Source organism: Aspergillus chevalieri, chromosome 7, assembly GCF_016861735.1.
Source record: "Aspergillus chevalieri M1 DNA, chromosome 7, nearly complete sequence".
In the NCBI taxonomy this organism is placed as follows: domain Eukaryota; kingdom Fungi; phylum Ascomycota; class Eurotiomycetes; order Eurotiales; family Aspergillaceae; genus Aspergillus; species Aspergillus chevalieri.
In genome coordinates, this window is record NC_057368.1 from 22,521 (window position 1) to 39,680 (window position 17,160).

A 17,160-nucleotide genomic window follows, 5' to 3' on the forward strand; every position below is an offset into this window, starting at 1 on the left:
CGGATGATGGCTAGCATCTCCTTGTCATGGATCTCATAGTTGCGCTCAGCATCAGACTGTTACAGAACTCACTGTATCAGCCTCACGTGATGATACAGAGTTAAGACAGGCTCATTGGATAACAGCTCATGGAGAATATGCAAGAAGGAACAGGGATCAAATTGATATTCGGCGTGTTGGCACCTGATGATCACGTGTTTCACGTGATATGCAAGGAGTATACTAATATACAAGACGGATGTTATACCATCAGCCTGGTATAGGTATACAAGTATACTATGAAAACATCATACCAGGAAAAGGGAGGATATATAAGAACACTCATTCATGTACTTAGCTTAGTTCTTCGCGATCAATACAAGTCAATCAGCATTGGTTACCTTCTAGTTTCTGACTCGTCCGCACTTAACCAACAACCCAGTATACGTACTCGGTTGGCCTTGTTTCTCCATTCGATTACCTTTACCGTTTCTACTTGTTGATTATCTTACGGAGCCTGGAGGGGGCGATATACCCATCAACGCATACGACATACCGGACCGGACCCGGAGGGGCATTGAGCATACGATTACTTGGGAGACACTTAGGGTAAGTGTCCAGTCTCGAAATACAACTAGCTAGAACCCTAGGTACGACACGAGAGAAGCCAGGTTGTGACACAGACATGCTCTTGGAGTAGTAAGCCACCGGGTGCCAGAGATCTCCATGCTTCTGGGAGAGCACTCCAGCTACTACCCCATCTGATGCATCAGTTTCCAACTTCGTCTCTAGTTCAGGATGATAGTGTCGCATAGACTGCGACATATCCTCATCCGCGGATACCACTTTGCTATCCACATCCAAATCCGCGTGGATAGGATGCGGATATCCGCATGGTATCCGCATTTGCACAATTCTCGCTAAATTAACTACATTCAGGCTGTCATGTGATGCATAACTCGCTGATTCAGATTCGTAAATATCAGTTATTTACGCCTGTTCTGATTGTAATAGGATCAGTTGGCACTTTTCCATTGTCCTCCTTATGAAATTTTTGAAAATGCTTAGGTATATTAGACCCTCTGCATTTGAAGTAATTCTAGTATCTCAAATTACAGGCGAAGTGGTGGTAGCTACTAATGATTTAGATATTAAAAGCTGACCTTGGGTGTTACAGGTGAAAATATATATTTACTGCTGGAGTGTGCAGGTGTATCCTCTACCAAGAGAACTACTCTCATGAAGATTGATTTAGGGGAACATTTGCCTGAATAAGATATCAAGCAGTAGCAGGAGCTGATTTTTATATATTTCCAATGCCTAGTCCATATAGTTCAATATGTAATTGTTGGAAAATCAAGAAAATGGGAACTTGATGATTTTATCGTGAACTTTGCGGATCTACATGGATAATTAATGGATATCATGCGGATAATCCAAGGATATCCATATCATATCTGCACTAGTGTTCATTTAAACCTATCATAATATAGAGCGGTACTCCATAATAATAGATCTATCTACTCTACATGTAACTCCCTGCAATAGTCAATGTCCCCTGAAGCCATGTTTAAATCTTTCTGTGAGTCCCTCACATTTTGCTCAGTGATAGTTTCCTATTTACACATTTTTCAATATGTCACAAAACCAACAATCTCAGTTTTCTGATTCTTTCTATGATTCTGACTTTCTTCAATCAGACATTATACAACCATTCTCTGATAGTCAGCAAACCATCCTTTCTGCACCTGATTCAGACTTCACTTTTCCACCACCACGACCTCGTGCTCCTGATACTCTTGCTCGGGTTGGTCCTAAATTCCGCCAGAATTGGATTCTTTACAGCAATATGGCAAAAACCAACTTTGTTGAATGGTGGTTAAAAACAGACTTTGGATCAAAGAGGGAGGTGAGGAATACAATACATTGGGATGGTAGAAAATCATCCAAATGCTGGGAGCAATTTGAACAAGTTGCACATGAAAAGACTGGCGAGCCAAAGGTCATGTGTAAACGCTGCCATAATATCCTTGTTCACCCACATCATCGCCGTGCAGGATCATCTCCAATGCAAGCACACCTCAAAGGATCTGGCTGTCGCAGTCTAATACCAAGAAAGCGAGGTGTTGATCAGCTTCTACAGGACTCAGTAAGGCTAAGTGCTGATATAATTCTTTTTCTTACTTTAAGAACACTAATAATGTTAATAATTTCTAGTCACATTTATCCGCCAAGAGAGTGTTTACCCCAGATCTATGGATGGAAAAGCTGCTTAATTTCATCACTATTGCACGGCTTCCCTTCTGTATTGTTGAGCATCCTGAATTTAAGGACCTTGTTGAACTTGCACAGCTTGCCCCATCAAGACCAGATATCCCTTCCACCACAACTATTCGACGCCATCTACACACAATGGTTAAAGAACGACAACAAAAGCTGCTCCAGAGGCTTCCACCAGGAGGGAAGCTTTCAATTGCACTTGACTGCTGGACATCTCCCTTTTGCCAAGCATTTATGGCAATCACTGGCTATTTTATTGATCAGGAATGGAACTACTGTGAGATCCTTCTTGGCTTTGAGCCGCTTTATGGAACCCATACTGGCAGTAATCTAAGCTCAGTCCTCTTCAATATTCTCCAGGAGCATAATGTCACTGACCGTGTGCTATCAATCACAACTGATAATGCATCGAACAATAACACCATGATGTCAAGCATTCAAGCATCTGTTCAGGCACAAAATCTTAATAGTGATACCATTATTATCCGGGTTCCATGCATTGCACATGTTATTCAGCTGAGCTTGAATCAGCTCCTTGGGAAAATGAAAGCAAACCCAGTCAACGATACAACAGAGACAGAATGGTCAGATGCATGTACACACTCCCTTCATACAAGATATCAGACAAAGGAGATTGCAGACACATTAAACAAGGTATAATATGCTCTTATCCTCTACCCTAATATCTAATAACTACTAACAGTATTGAAAGGTTCGGAGCCTTGCTATCTTTATCAATGCAAGTCCACAGCGCCAGGAAGCATTCCTAGATCTTCAGACCAAACAGCCAAAGCTTGTTCCTTACCAAGATGTTCGTACACGCTGGAATTCTACATTTTTGATGCTTCGCCGTGCCAAACAACTGCAGCCTATTTTCGATGAATACTGTATGATGCATCAATATCTCCATTTCAAGCTCAATAAGGAGGAATGGCGCCAAATTGAGTATCTTCTTTGGGTTACCCAGCCTTTCTTTCAATTCACCACTGCCCTTTCAAAGACAAAGGATGTTACTGTTCATCTGATCTTTGGCATTTACAATAAGCTGTTTGACCACCTTGAGGCATCTATACAGCAGCTTCAGCGCAAGAAAGTCCCCTGGAAGAAGACAATGCTTGATGCACTAGAAGCAGCGCGGTCTAAGCTCTCTGATTACTATGGTAATACAGATAATGAGCTCCATGGTGATATCTTCACAATTAGCACAATTATGGCTCCATCAAACAAGCTTCAGTTCTTTTCCACTAAGGATTGGGAGGATGATACAATTGACTATTGTGCACGATACCGCAATAGCCTTGACAACTATCTTGAGCGGTATAAAAAGCAGCTTTCTGATAAGCACATACTGCCAATGCATCAACCATCTACAAGCCCTACTTCTGAGCTTGAGATGCTACTTAACTCTACAACCCCCAGATCTCAGCATTCACAAACAAGAAAGAATAATGATGAGCTTACACAATATCTAGAGAGAGGTCAGTGCTTATTTTATGTCTTGGATGATTATGACTAACACTAATAGCAGGTCTTGTTTATACTCCTCCAAGACTCTTCTGGAAAGAGCATGAGCTTGAATTTCCAGCACTATCAAGCCTTGCTCGGGATATCCTTTCTATCCCAGCTAGTGGTGCTGGTGTTGAGCGCCTCTTTAACTCTGCTCGTGATATCTGTCATTATCGTCGAGGAAACCTCAAATCTGATACAATCAAGGATCTGATGATGTATATGTGCACATCAAAGTTTGAGATTAAACAAGAGGAGCTAGATTTGATAAAAGAGTATCTCTCAGCTGGTGAAATTACAGGCATTGAGGAGGAAAAAGCCCTCTCTCAGCCCCAGGAAGATTTGGAACCAATAAGCGACAATGAGGAAGATGATATACTATATAACTCACAGCCTGCAGCACCTAGTGAGCGTGCCCTAGGGAAACGATGCAGAAGCATTTCTTCTGAGCCAAGGGATGAGATAGACCATGAGCTTGATGATGATGATGGTGATCATCCTCTACCTAATATACCAGAAGAAAAGAGTAGTATGCAGGCACGTTCAAGAAGAGTTCAGAAACAGCCAAAGATGCCAGCTGGCTTTGAAATTGATAGATACTAGTTCCTATTAGAAGAATTACAATAAATTGAGTTATGACAAAAGTGTCACAGGCTGCGCCTGTAGAATAAATGATATGTTATTCGGAGAGATGATCGGAGGGGTTACCAGACTACCTACCCCGCACGGCGTACATTTGTATATAAAGCTGTCCGATCGGACATCCGTTCTCCTGTTCTTCAACGAAATCTTTTGTGAGATAGCTAGTCATTAGCACTACGGGCTTAGCCCGCAACATTAGATTTCGTTCCTTTTCTTTCCTATCGGCGGCCCAATCGTGCGATAGAGGGATCGACTGAAAATAGTATAATCACGTACGACGACGAGAACCACGACGAGAACCACGACGAGAACCACGACGAGAACCACGACGAGAACCACGACGAGAACCACGACGAGAACCACGACGAGAACCACGACGATAACCACGACGACAAGAACTCATGCCCACATATGAAGCCCCTACCATTAGCGATCACGAAGAATCCACACTGAGTGCTGAACCGGAAACTACAGACTCACAGGAGACCCCAAGCACTATGAGCCAAAGCAATGATAACAATAGTGTGCACCAGCGCCCCCGACAAATCTTACCAGATCCTGAGGTGTTTAAGGGAGATATTGCTTCCTATCAGAACTTCAAACATCTCCTGAAAGCGAAGCTCCATGTCGACAGGAAGGCCCTGGGAGGTCCTTATGAATGCCTCTGGTATGCCTATGGACGATTGTCTGGCAATGCAGCTAGCCATATTCTTCCATGGATGATTGCCAACGCTGATTCGCCCACTATGGTAAACGACGATACAGTGACCAAACTCTTCGAACATCTTGATTTCAACTATATGGATAAGGAGCTCCAGAGGAAGGCTATGTACAACCTTAGCACATTGAAACAAAGCAACAAAACCATCAATGAACTGCTTGCAACCTTTGACCGTTATCTGATGGAGGCTGGCCAACAGAACCAGCCTGACAATATGAAGATTTTTTGGTTGGAAAACACCCTCAATGACGATATATTCAATCGACTTGTTAACGCGCCTACCTGCAAAACATTTAGCGAATACTGTGTTCAACTCCAGGGTATCTATGATAGGCATCAGAAATACCAACAGCGCTCTGCAGAACACCGACGTCCCCCTAATCGACGGACAACTACACCCATGTTTCCTCCTCCAGCAACCTCCCCCACAGCTACTCCTACCCAAGGAGACCCCATGGACTGGGAGCCCACCATTTCTCATGCCCGAAACCCCCAACGCAAGCGGGCTCGATGGGTCAGTGGTAAAGAGATTGAGCGCCGGAAGCAGGAGAGATGCTGTTTCCGATGCGGCTCTGCTGGTCATCAGATTAGCCAGTGCCCTTTTCTCCCTGCACAACGTCCTACAGCGAGGGTTGCTGAATTCACCGCAGAGGATGTCACAGATGCTGTCCTGGATGACACCCAAACCACACCAGTGCCTGATGTACCTTCGGGAAAAGCCTAACTCCTGTGCAAAGTCGCCCACAGGAGTCAGAGCTAGATCGGTTACAGAGATATTGGCGTACCTTCAATCAAAATGTTCACTTCAATGGTCCCCCACTGCTAGTCAGCTCCTTAGTCAATGGAAAGAGCAATTGCAAAACATTAGCAGATTCTGGTTGTACAACATATGGTATCATATCTGAACGCTACGCCTTACGTCACCGATTACAGCGCATATCCATCTCCCCCGGAGCATGCGAGGATTTGATGGTCCACGAGATGGTCTAATCACAGAAGTCGCCTATTTTTCTATGGACGTTGGTGGGAATAAACAACAGGAAATGTATGCATACATTGTTCCCCGCATTGATGGTGAAGACCTCATTCTTGGCCTACCTTGGCTTTACCACCAAGGAGTGTCCATTATTGCGAACAGCCCCCTGGGTGTACCTGCTCTACGTCTGGCCAATGGTGATCATGTCCCCTCGCTGCAGCATGAACCAGACATGGAGATCCATCAGGTCAGCGCTCAATCATTCAGGGTCTGGATGGATCGCCGCAAGAAAAACCATAGTGTACAGATATTTACTGCCAGCATGCGGGATATTGAGAAGGCCCTAGAGGTTAAACATCACTCTGACCCTAGAGAAAAGCTACCCAAGCAGTATCATGCCTGGTTAGAAGTGTTTGAACGGAAGAAGGCAGACACCTTGCCCCCACACCGTGGACCACAGGTGGATCACAAAATTGAGTTAGTAGGGAAGGATGAGAAGGGAAACACACCTGAACCCCCCTGGGGTCCACTATACAACATGTCCCGGGGAGAGCTCCTTGTACTGCGGAAAACCCTGCGGGAACTCTTGGACAAGCAGTTCATACGTGTTAGTGATTCCCCTGCAGCTGCACCAGTCCTATTTGTCAAGAAACCTGGGGGTGGCTTGCGATTTTGTTGTGACTATCGTGCCCTTAATGCAATCTCCAAGAAGGACCGATATCCACTGCCCCTGATTAATGAGACTCTGGAGCGTATTGGAAAAGCTAGATGGTTTACCAAGCTGGATGTTATTGCCGCCTTCCATAAGATCCGCATTGCGAAGGGATATGAATGGTTAACTGCATTCCGCACACGTTTTGGCCTTTTTGAATGGCTAGTCACACCTTTCGGCCTCGCCAATGCACCGAGCACCTTCCAACGCTATGTGAACTGGACTCTACAGGAATTCCTTGATGAATTTGTGTCTGCATACCTAGATGACATCCTAGTTTTCTCCTCTGGATCCCTTCAGGACCACCGTGAAAAAGTCTCCAAAGTCCTGCAACGGCTCAAGGATGCTGGTCTTCAGCTTGATATTGACAAGTGCGAATTTGAAGTACAATCCACCAAGTACCTGGGCTTTATTATTGAGGCAGGCAAAGGCATCCGCATGGACCCTGCCAAATTATCAGCTATCAAGGATTGGACAGCCCCAACTAGTGTACGGGGGGTGCGTTCCTTCCTAGGGTTCGCCAATTTTTATCGACGGTTCATACGAAACTTTGCAAATATCACAGCACCACTCACTGCACTCACCAAGAAGGAAGCAAAATTCACATGGAATTCAGATGCTGACAAGGCTTTCAACCAGCTCAAGGAGATGTTTACCACTGCACCTATCTTAACGCAATTTGATCCAGACCGCGCTACAGTGGTAGAGGCTGACTCCTCTGGCTGGGCTACTGGTGGTGTATTGTCCCAATATGATGACAATGGGGTACTGCGCCCATGTGCCTTCTTCTCAAAAAAAGAACTCACCTGCAGAATGCAACTATGAGATCCATGACAAGGAGTTGCTAGCAATCATCAATTGTTTGAAGGAATGGGAATCAGAGCTCATTAGCACACCCAAGTTCATCATTATCACTGATCATAAAAATCTCCGCTATTTTATGAAACTGCGACGCCTTAATGAACGACAGATGCGCTGGGCAGATATATTGAGCCGCTATGACTTCTACCTCCAGTACCGACCTGGCAAACTTGCCCTTACTCCTGACGCCCTATCTCGCCGAGATCAAGACATGCCCAACGACCCAGGTGATGAACGACTGCAGATGCGAGAGAAGCGCCTCTTGGACCCTAATGCATTTGTTGAGACCAGTGAATGCACCATATGCTGTGTGTCAGCTGTACAGGTCGACAAGTCCATTCAAATCCTACCAATCCATACTAGTAATGGAACTACAGAAAATGAAAACACCACCTCAGATCTTGAACAGCAATGGAGCCATGCAGAAGCTGAGGATACCACTATGCCCATACTTTGTGATGCCATCCGTGCAGGATTACCTCATTTCCCTCCTGAATTGGGAATCCGGGTCTCAATTGGCGAATGTGAATTAGACTCTGATGGTCGGATCCTCTTTCGCAAACGACGATGGGTTCCCAATAATGAACCTTTACGAACAAGATTAATGCAAGAAGCCCATGACTCCCCACTGTCTGGGCATCCAGGTAGCAATGCACTATATAGTCTACTTGCTCGACAACTTTTCTGGCCCAATATGAGTGCAGATGTGAAACGTTTTGTCAAGAATTGTGACCAATGTGGAGCTACCAACATATGGCGAGATCGACGACAAGGACTGCTGAAACCCTTACCTATCCCAGATCGCAAATGGCGTGAACTCTCCATGGATTTTATAGAAGGACTGCCAGAGTCAAATGGTTACAGTGCTATCCTGGTGATAGTAGACCGCCTCACAAAAGGGACTATCCTAATCCCTTGTGCAAGGACAGGAAGTGACTACATTGTACCAAAGTTCCTGCAGCATGTTGTGGCATACCATGGCCTCCCAGCTGCTATCACCTCTGATCGCGGCTCACAGTTTGTGGGTGAACTCTGGGAACGCATGTGTAGCCTCCTCAAGATCAATCGACGCCTATCCACTGCCTACCACCCCCAAACTGATGGGCAAACAGAGCGCATGAATGCAGTTGTTGAGAGCTATCTCCGTAACTTTTGCAACTTTGCACAGGACAACTGGTCAGAAATCCTACCTATGGCGCAGCTTGCAATTGCCAACCAGACTGCAGCTTCTACTGGGTTCAGCCCCTTTTTCCTTGACCATGGGTTCCACCTGGAGACACTTCAACTAGTTGAACCAGTCACTGAAGAACTCCAACAATCATCCAGTGGGTCTGCAGGTGCACGAATAGCTGACAAACTCAAGAATGCATTGGAGGTCGCTCAAAGTGAGTTAGCTGCAGCCCAGGAACGACAGGAACAATATGCCAACCGTTACCGAAACCTTGCACCACACTACAAGCCTGGTGATAAAGTTTGGCTCGCCCTGCATAATATCCGAACAAGCCGTCCCAGCAAGAAGCTTGATGTGCGCCAGGCCAAATATACTGTCCTAGCACAGATTAGCCCATATGCCTACCGACTGAACACACCAGAGGGTATCCACCCTGTCTTCCATGTTGACCTCCTCCGGCCAGCAGCAAACAACCCCTTTCCCAGTCAGCGCAATGACGACTATCAGCCCCCAGCTGTGCTTGTTGACGGCGAGGAAGAATACCAGGTGGAGCGTATACTGGACTACCGACAGATCCGCCGTGGACGGGGATTTCAGCGACAATACCTAGTGAAATGGACCGGTTATCTACATCCTGAATGGACTGCTGCGCACAACATGGAGAATACCGCCGCACTGGATGAATGGGAGCAACGCCACGGAAGCCAGAGCCCTGTGAGGGATGGGGATGATTCTTAGGAGGGGGTGTTGTCACAGGCTGCGCCTGTAGAATAAATGATATGTTATTCGGAGAGATGATCGGAGGGGTTACCAGACTACCTACCCCGCACGGCGTACATTTGTATATAAAGCTGTCCGATCGGACATCCGTTCTCCTGTTCTTCAACGAAATCTTTTGTGTGATAGCTAGTCATTAGCACTACGGGCTTAGCCCTTAACAAAAAGTTCTCTTCGATCCAATATCAACAAATGTGAATTATTCAACCAGTAGACTTTCTTACAACTACAATACCATTTAATACTGCCAAGGATCGCATAAATTATGTAGACACAGATTCGTCAAATTTGCACTGTTTACATATCCACATGGATATCCAAATCCACATGCGGATAGCAAATGCTATCCAAATCCATATCCGCACGGATATGAGGATGTCAAATGCTATCCAAATCCGCAAATTTGCGGATTTGGATATGTATAATTTGGATATTTTGCGGATCGTGTCGCAGTCTAATGAGGATGTCAAATGCTATCCAAATCCGCAAATTTGCGGATTTGGATATGTATAATTTGGATATTTTGCGGATCATGTCGCAGTCTACATCTGCTATCCCTGTGTTCAACAACCTCTTGAGTCTGATGGTACGTTATTCTATATGGATATTCGCTACTTAATGTTGATCCGAAACAGAGTGCACTCTTCGCTAGCTGGTTCAGCTTCGGCCTGCCGGGAATATTCTGGCTATATCTGAATCGAGGCATATGGTTCGAATCACCACGCAAAGTACTCTTAACTATGTTAAATGTGCTGTGCGTCTGTATTGGCATTATTTTGGTAAGCGCTTGGTTCCTGTCTTTTACATTTTCGCGGTATTCTCATATGATTCAGTGTGGCCTGGGCGTGTACACGTCAGGCAAAGCAATTCATGACGACCCGAGCAGTGCGAGCTTTTCCTGTGCCAATAACGCCTGATAGATCATTACTGGCTACATTTTTCACGATTCGTGTGGACATAGCGGACCGTAGTATTCGATCACAATTCGTTTGTTTAGAATTGAATAACGCGGCCTCATCGAACTTGCGGGAAGAATTCCCAAATCATACGCAGTCTGCTAAATTCGATATCAATTAGTTACCACTTCCCCGCACAAAACGGGGTCTATCCTTACCTCGGCTGCGTGCCCGAAATGCCCCGCACCGGGATTGTGCCTCTTATACGCGCGGCATGATGTTGCTTGCATTAATTTCAGCGAGGCATCTGTTTAGTGTATAAGTACTGTATTGGAGATTTTATGTCGGAGTCGATTGTCCACACAATGAGATGAGCCGTCATGAATATAGACGGGGTGGGGCAGGATGAATTTTCCACTTTAGGATTAGAAATCCAGTGGTTATATTTGTATATTTTTCATGGGCCGCTTTTAGATTTGATTCCATTTCTCCTGTACGTTAATCAGACCTAGCTCGCAGGGTAGGTTCTTCCCTTTTTTTCTACATACTCATAACATGCTTGTTTTTTTTTTTTGGCGTTATCGGAATCGCGAACCGAGTATCTTGGATTCGGGTAGATTCCCGAATTAGGGCATGAAAACCTTTTAAATCCGTAATTCCTGCCTGGATCATGCTTACCAAGGCATCGGCAATCATGACTGAACTAAATAGCGCCACGCTTTGCGTCCTAGGCTGCGGTACGTCTATTCTCGCATGATTACTCGTTGCACGTCTAATTCAAGAAAAGGCAACCTGGGAACCGCTATAATCAACAGTCTAGCCTCTAACCCGCCAACAATCAAGAACAGTGCACTTTTCACTCACTTCATCGCTTGTGTCCGGACAGAAAACTCGGAGAACCGACTGAGAGATCGACTATCTCATCTCAACAACCTCTCCATATCCCGCAACAATAACGTCAAAGCAATTGATGACTCTGCCGTCATCATCCTTGCGACTGACCCCGCGGACGTTGAGAGGACGTTGACACAGCCTGGTTTCCGTGATGCCATCACCGGCAAGCTTTTGATCAGTGTAGCAGCGGGTTGGACACAACAACGCTTATACACAACTCTCTACGGCAACGACACCCCCCAGGCTCGTGTCGTGCGGGCTCTACCGAACATTGCTGCCTTAGTCTCGCAATCATTGACTGCGGTTGAAAGCTCTGTAGACTCTCCTTTGCCCTTTGAATGTGTGGAGATTACAGATGCGATTTTCAACAGGATCGGTCGAACTGTGCACGTATCCCCGACGCAGATGGAGGTCATTACCGCTGTTGGAGGGTCGACGCCTGCATTCTTTGCGGTTATTGTTGACGCAATGATCGACGCAGCTGTCGCGGTGGGGCTCCCGAGAGATCTCGCGCATACAGCTGTTTTCCAGGCCATGCAAGGCACAGCAGGAATGCTGCAAAGTGGCATACATCCAGCTTTGCTGAAGGATCAAGGCACATCGCCGGAGGGATGCACCATTGGTGGATTAATGGTGCTGGAGGAGGCAGGAGTGCGTGGCCATGTTGGAAAGGCGTTGAGGGAGGCCGTTACTGTTGCAAGGCTTATGGGGAAAGTGCCTCATGTAAATGATACTCGACAATAAATTCAACTCGCATAAGTTATTTCTCATTGGTCAATGTGCTCTAGTCTAATTTTACTGTGGAAATATTCTCGTAACTCCATGTTCGTCAGACATCCGAATCCAAACGCCGGTATAATGCGAATACATCGAACAACGGTCGCTGACGGAAGATGTCGTGTCATCAGTGTAACTCTCTCGCTCGCTGCAGCCACCTTAGGTCGGTTATATAAGTCCAGACCGAGCAGATGCACCGGGGTCGCCATAAGTTGTGACAAAACCGGCACGACAATTTGTGTTATCACTGTTCTCGAGTGCGGATCTGCTGCTAGGCTGTCTGGGATAACCCCGGCACAATATGAAGGTAGTGTGAAGGAGCCGGAGATGGTAATACCATCGCGTAAAAGAAATATGGCCGTTCCGAGACTGGAAAACGGGCGAGTAGGCACATTTCGCAATGCAACAGTCGCCTCCTTGCTACAGTTGCTGAACAGCTGTGCAAAGCGCATATCCTTCCACACTCCCAGTGGCACGTTGATGGCGAAAGTTGAGCCGAAAACAATGGGATCCCGTGCTGGTGATGTAGGGATCGTTTCTTTGGTGATGGTGTCGGCACCGTTGGCGACGGCATAGGTGGCTGCGTACAGTGTCCAGATGAGGCCGAAAGGACGAGAAAAGACGAACCGACCTGGTCGCTTAAGAGCATCCAAGCAGTGGGATCTTAAACCACGCAGTATCGGCCAGTTACATGATGCTTTTTCGACTAAAGCACTGCCGCGTCCTTTTGTCAGTAAAGCAGCTCTGCTTCCGAGAAAATGAACTACACTGACCGGTCAATGATGGTCACCGCAGGAGTCACTATTGTCGCCGACACAGCAGAAGCAATCAAGTCCCCTGCCAAGTGTAGTTGTGTTTCTTGTCTCATGGTGAAGGTGTCCGTCCATTCTGGCCGACAGGTTAGCCCGACAATATATATATAATCGGAAACAATCCCGACAGTCGTGCGGCTGCCACATTATCTCGGATCAGATATGCAAGCCTCCAACGGTATAAAAGGATTATCTGTGAGCCACGGAGCTCCCGGTGCTTCATATATTTCATTGCAAATTCCGCGGGCATCATCATTTCTTTATGAGTCCTGTTTACAAAATACCAGACCATTGAAAGACGTTTACTTGAATCCTATACCTTGCCGACATCTTTTATGCTGCAACCCCCGAGACTGGCCTCATCAAAGGTGGAATCCACCTGTCGGATAGACTAACCGGTCGAGCACCGCTGTAGACACCTCACAAAAAAGGCATAAATGATGCACGACGTCCCAATGAGGCAATGACCTCGACAAATCCAGTTCCTGTAATGAACCCCTCACAGACCCCGCGATTTGTCATCGCATGCCCAGTTTCACCATGTTTCCTGCTGGTCAAGTCCGATTTCGATTTCAACTACTCCAATTGCATCCATTATGACTGCCGTTGCTCTCACCACGCCGACGGGCCTCTCTTACCAGCAGCCCACTGGTTTGTAAGTCTGTTCGATACTTGACTCTGTGGACAATGAACTAAATGCAGCAGGTTCATCAATAATGAGTTTGTAGGCGGATCGGACGGAGGCAGCATTGATGTGGTATGTGCTGCTTAGTGTATTTTTCTAAGAATTGAGACTGACTGAGACACAGGTGAACCCAGCGTATGTCCATTGGCCATCCTACAAGTTCCGGGCGCTGACTGTACCCTACCAGAACCGAACAGAGAATCTGTGCTGTCAGTGAAGCTCGCGAAAATGATGTCGACAAGGCAGTGGCGGCTGCTCGGAAGGCCTTGAACGGCCCATGGAAATTGGCCACTCCCACCGAACGATCGCAATATCTCTACAAGCTGGTTACACTGATGGAAGAGTCCCTGGAGAAGCTGGCGGCGGTGGAATCAATGGACAATGGAAAGCCGATCAACAGCGCCAGGGGCGACATTGGTGAGGCAATTGGTTGTCTCCGGTACTACGCTGGGTGGGCAGACAAGATCGAGGGTCGCGTTATCGACACGAGTCCCAAGAATTTCAACTACACCCGACGCGAACCGGTATTGTGATTCCTGTCCATGAGCGTCCCAGGACCGGCCGGCTAATTTAACTGCTCTAGATTGGTGTGTGCGGTCAAATCATTCCATGGAACTTCGTGAGTCGCGCTCCAGCATGTCCGTAAGGCAGGCGAATGCTTACGCTCAACAGCCATTGATGATGTGGGCATGGAAAATTGGACCGGCCATTGCCTGCGGAAACACCGTGGTTATCAAGACCGCGGAGGTCACGCCGCTGTCTGCACTGGTCGCTGCTGAGCTCATCGTCCAAGCTGGATTCCCTCCAGGCGTCATCAACATCATCACCGGTTATGGCAACATCGCAGGATCTGCTCTCTCTCGTCATATGGGGGTGGACAAAGTCGCGTTCACAGGATCTACAGCCGTGGGCCGCCAGATCTTGAAGGATGCAGCATCCTCCAACCTGAAGAAGGTCACACTAGAGCTGGGAGGTAAATCACCGAATATTGTCTTCAACGACGCAGATCTCGACCAAGCCGTTCCATGGATTCACAACGGGATCTTCTCGAACATGGGACAGAATTGTTGTGCAGGCAGTCGGATCTACGTGCAATCTGGCATCTACGATGCGTTCATCCAGAAGTTGAGAGAAAATGTTCAGCAACGAGTAATTGGACCCCCCGAGGACGAAAAAACCGCCCATGGTGCCCAGGTCTCCAAGACTCAATTGGATCGTATTCTGGGGTATGTCTATGCTTGTACCCGTCGGGGCAGGTTGCTAATTCGCTTCCAGATACGTCGATTCCGGCAGAAAGGCCGGGGCCAAGGTCGAGATCGGAGGTAACAGAGTCAATTGCCCTGGTTACTTTATGGAGCCGACCATTTTTTCAGGCGTTTCCAGCGACATGGACATCGTACGGGAAGAAATCTTCGGTCCTGTAGGTGTAATTGCGAAGTTCGACAAAACGGAGGAGATTATCGAGGCGGCAAATGACACTGCCTACGGATTGGCCTCCGGTATTCATACCGAGAACCTGAAAACCGCCATCGAAGTCTCCAACAAGATTAAGGCGGGTACGGTGTGGGTGAATCAGTACAATGGGGTCCATTGGCAGTTACCTTTCGGTGGCTTCAAGCAGTCGGGAATTGGAAGAGAGCTGGGCGAGGAGGCGTTGTTCAACTACACCCAGACCAAGACAGTATCGGTGAACTTGGGTACTCCAGTTGTTTGAGCCGACCATTCGCAACCATACTATAATTGGCATTACGGTGGCTTCCGCTGAAGGATCGACGTGGTAGAGATCTTCAATGTACGCTCACGCCAAGTTTGCATTAGACAGCGTACTTGTCTACCAATCTCACCAGTATACTCAAGCTTCCTCTCTAAAATTGTGATATATCTCGGATTGAGGATCCACCGTAAGCAAAATCCACCAAGGCGTGCTCAAAGTATAATTTAAAAGCTCTATAAAGCTAGCTCCTCAATGGCAAGTAGACGGGTAGTATGCAATTCCTCTCGATCAATTGACCCCATTGAACGATGAAGCCGTTCGACGTTGAATTTGTTATTGGTCTCTCTGGCTACTTCGTGAAGGACCTCGAAGCCGTTCGTCAGAGCCCAACCTACGATCCCCTGGTCGACAACATCGCCCCTCGCACTCCCGGTTTCCAGCAAGTCGTTCAGGCCGGCCAAGTGATTTCGATCCTGCTGTGGTTGCCCAATGGTCAATTGGCCGTGGGGGACTGTGTCGATGTCATCTTCTCTGGTGCTGCGTCTCGTGATCCACTCTTTATTGCCAACGAGCATCTTCCCCTCCTTGAGTCTGTGGTCAAGCCATGGCTGCTGAATTGCGACATTACCCATTTTCGACCTAATTCCATCCGCGTCGATTCACCGTGGCCTGAATTACAGGATCTTCGATTGCACTCTGCCATTCGTTATGGTCTGTCGCAGGTGCTTCTGTCTGCCACGGCGTTGGTCCACTCATGCTCCGCAGCCGAAATCATCACCCGCGAATGGGGGACGAGCATTATCGACCGGCCTGTGGATATCTTGGCTTCCTGCCACCGCAACGATTTCTTACAATTGGACCGGATGATCATGAAGCAAGTTTCGATGTTACCCCACGCATCTTTTATTCACGTCCATGATCTTGGACCTCAAGGGACGACCCTGTTGGAGTTCGTGGAAAAGGTATCCCGACGCGTACAGGAACGAGGAGTGTCAGGATATCGTCCGCGCTTGCACTTCGATGTCTACGGGACCATGGGGGATTTGTTCCCAGACGTCGATGAGTTAGTGTCATTTTTGGGTGAAGTCCAGCGAGTCGCTCAGCCGTACGATCTCCTCATCGAGTCCCCGATCATCGCCGACACCAAGGCCGCTCAGACCCAGCTACTGAGGGACCTCCGACTGCGACTGCGGGAGCGGTCCATTCCAGTGCAGATCGTGGCGGACGAATGGTGCAATACGCTCGAAGACATTCGGGAATTTGCGGATGCTGGTGCTGTAGATTTTGTGCAGATCAAGATGCCCGATCTGGGCGCCATCCATAATAGTATCGATGCCATACTCTACTGCCGTGAGAGGAAGGTCGGGTGCTGTCTGGGAGGGTCTGCAAATGAAACAGACGTCTCTGCACGCATCACGGCCCATGTGGCAATGGCAACGCAGCCCGACTTTCTGCTGTCCAAGCCGGGAATCGGAGCGGATGAAGGGGTGATGATTCTCACTAATGAGATGCTCCGCACCTCAGCTGTAGCCCGGAAGTCTCGACTGTACAAGATTTAGACCTAGTTCCATTTCAGAAGTTTGAACAATGACAACTCATCAATTTATATCTTCTCAGAATATTGGTGCAGGGCTTCGTAACTCTTCATTGGCTATGGAACCAATTTGCATGCGTTACCCCTCTTAGATCGGCATGACGCGCAGAAGAGCTGAACGAGAGTGGATATCTAGGCCAGTGGCTGAGCTGAAGATATAATC

General features: G+C 47.3%; 6 protein-coding genes across 6 annotated transcripts; 5 read left to right on the top strand and 1 right to left on the bottom strand.

Annotated features, from left to right (window-relative positions):
• Positions 1-4,808: 4,808 nt before the first annotated feature.
• Positions 4,809-5,852, top strand: ACHE_70009S (C2HC-type zinc finger protein; the record flags this gene model as incomplete). Its single annotated transcript, XM_043282294.1, has 1 exon — positions 4,809-5,852. The coding sequence occupies one exon, from the start codon at positions 4,809-4,811 to the stop codon at positions 5,850-5,852; it is 1,044 nt and encodes a 347-aa protein (XP_043139688.1).
• A 1,715-nt stretch (positions 5,853-7,567) lies between these two features.
• Positions 7,568-9,586, top strand: ACHE_70010S (uncharacterized protein; the record flags this gene model as incomplete). The annotated part of the gene is made up of 1 exon (XM_043282295.1): positions 7,568-9,586. The coding sequence occupies one exon, from the start codon at positions 7,568-7,570 to the stop codon at positions 9,584-9,586; it is 2,019 nt and encodes a 672-aa protein (XP_043139689.1).
• Positions 9,587-11,215: 1,629 nt separating this feature from the next.
• On the top strand, positions 11,216-12,159 carry ACHE_70011S (pyrroline-5-carboxylate reductase family protein; the record flags this gene model as incomplete). Its single annotated transcript, XM_043282296.1, has 2 exons — positions 11,216-11,258; positions 11,309-12,159. The coding sequence occupies 2 exons, from the start codon at positions 11,216-11,218 to the stop codon at positions 12,157-12,159; spliced, it is 894 nt and encodes a 297-aa protein (XP_043139690.1).
• A 23-nt stretch (positions 12,160-12,182) lies between these two features.
• On the bottom strand, positions 12,183-13,060 carry ACHE_70012A (uncharacterized protein; the record flags this gene model as incomplete). The annotated part of the gene is made up of 2 exons (XM_043282299.1): positions 12,183-12,906; positions 12,966-13,060. The coding sequence occupies 2 exons, from the start codon at positions 13,058-13,060 to the stop codon at positions 12,183-12,185; spliced, it is 819 nt and encodes a 272-aa protein (XP_043139691.1).
• A 540-nt stretch (positions 13,061-13,600) lies between these two features.
• On the top strand, positions 13,601-15,403 carry ALD5_2 (aldehyde dehydrogenase family protein; the record flags this gene model as incomplete). Its single annotated transcript, XM_043282300.1, has 7 exons — positions 13,601-13,659; positions 13,710-13,761; positions 13,814-13,824; positions 13,877-14,213; positions 14,273-14,308; positions 14,362-14,915; positions 14,965-15,403. The coding sequence occupies 7 exons, from the start codon at positions 13,601-13,603 to the stop codon at positions 15,401-15,403; spliced, it is 1,488 nt and encodes a 495-aa protein (XP_043139692.1).
• A 308-nt stretch (positions 15,404-15,711) lies between these two features.
• On the top strand, positions 15,712-16,962 carry ACHE_70014S (putative methylaspartate ammonia-lyase; the record flags this gene model as incomplete). Its single annotated transcript, XM_043282301.1, has 1 exon — positions 15,712-16,962. One exon carries the CDS (start codon positions 15,712-15,714, stop codon positions 16,960-16,962), a length of 1,251 nt encoding a protein of 416 aa, XP_043139693.1.
• Positions 16,963-17,160: the final 198 nt, after the last annotated feature.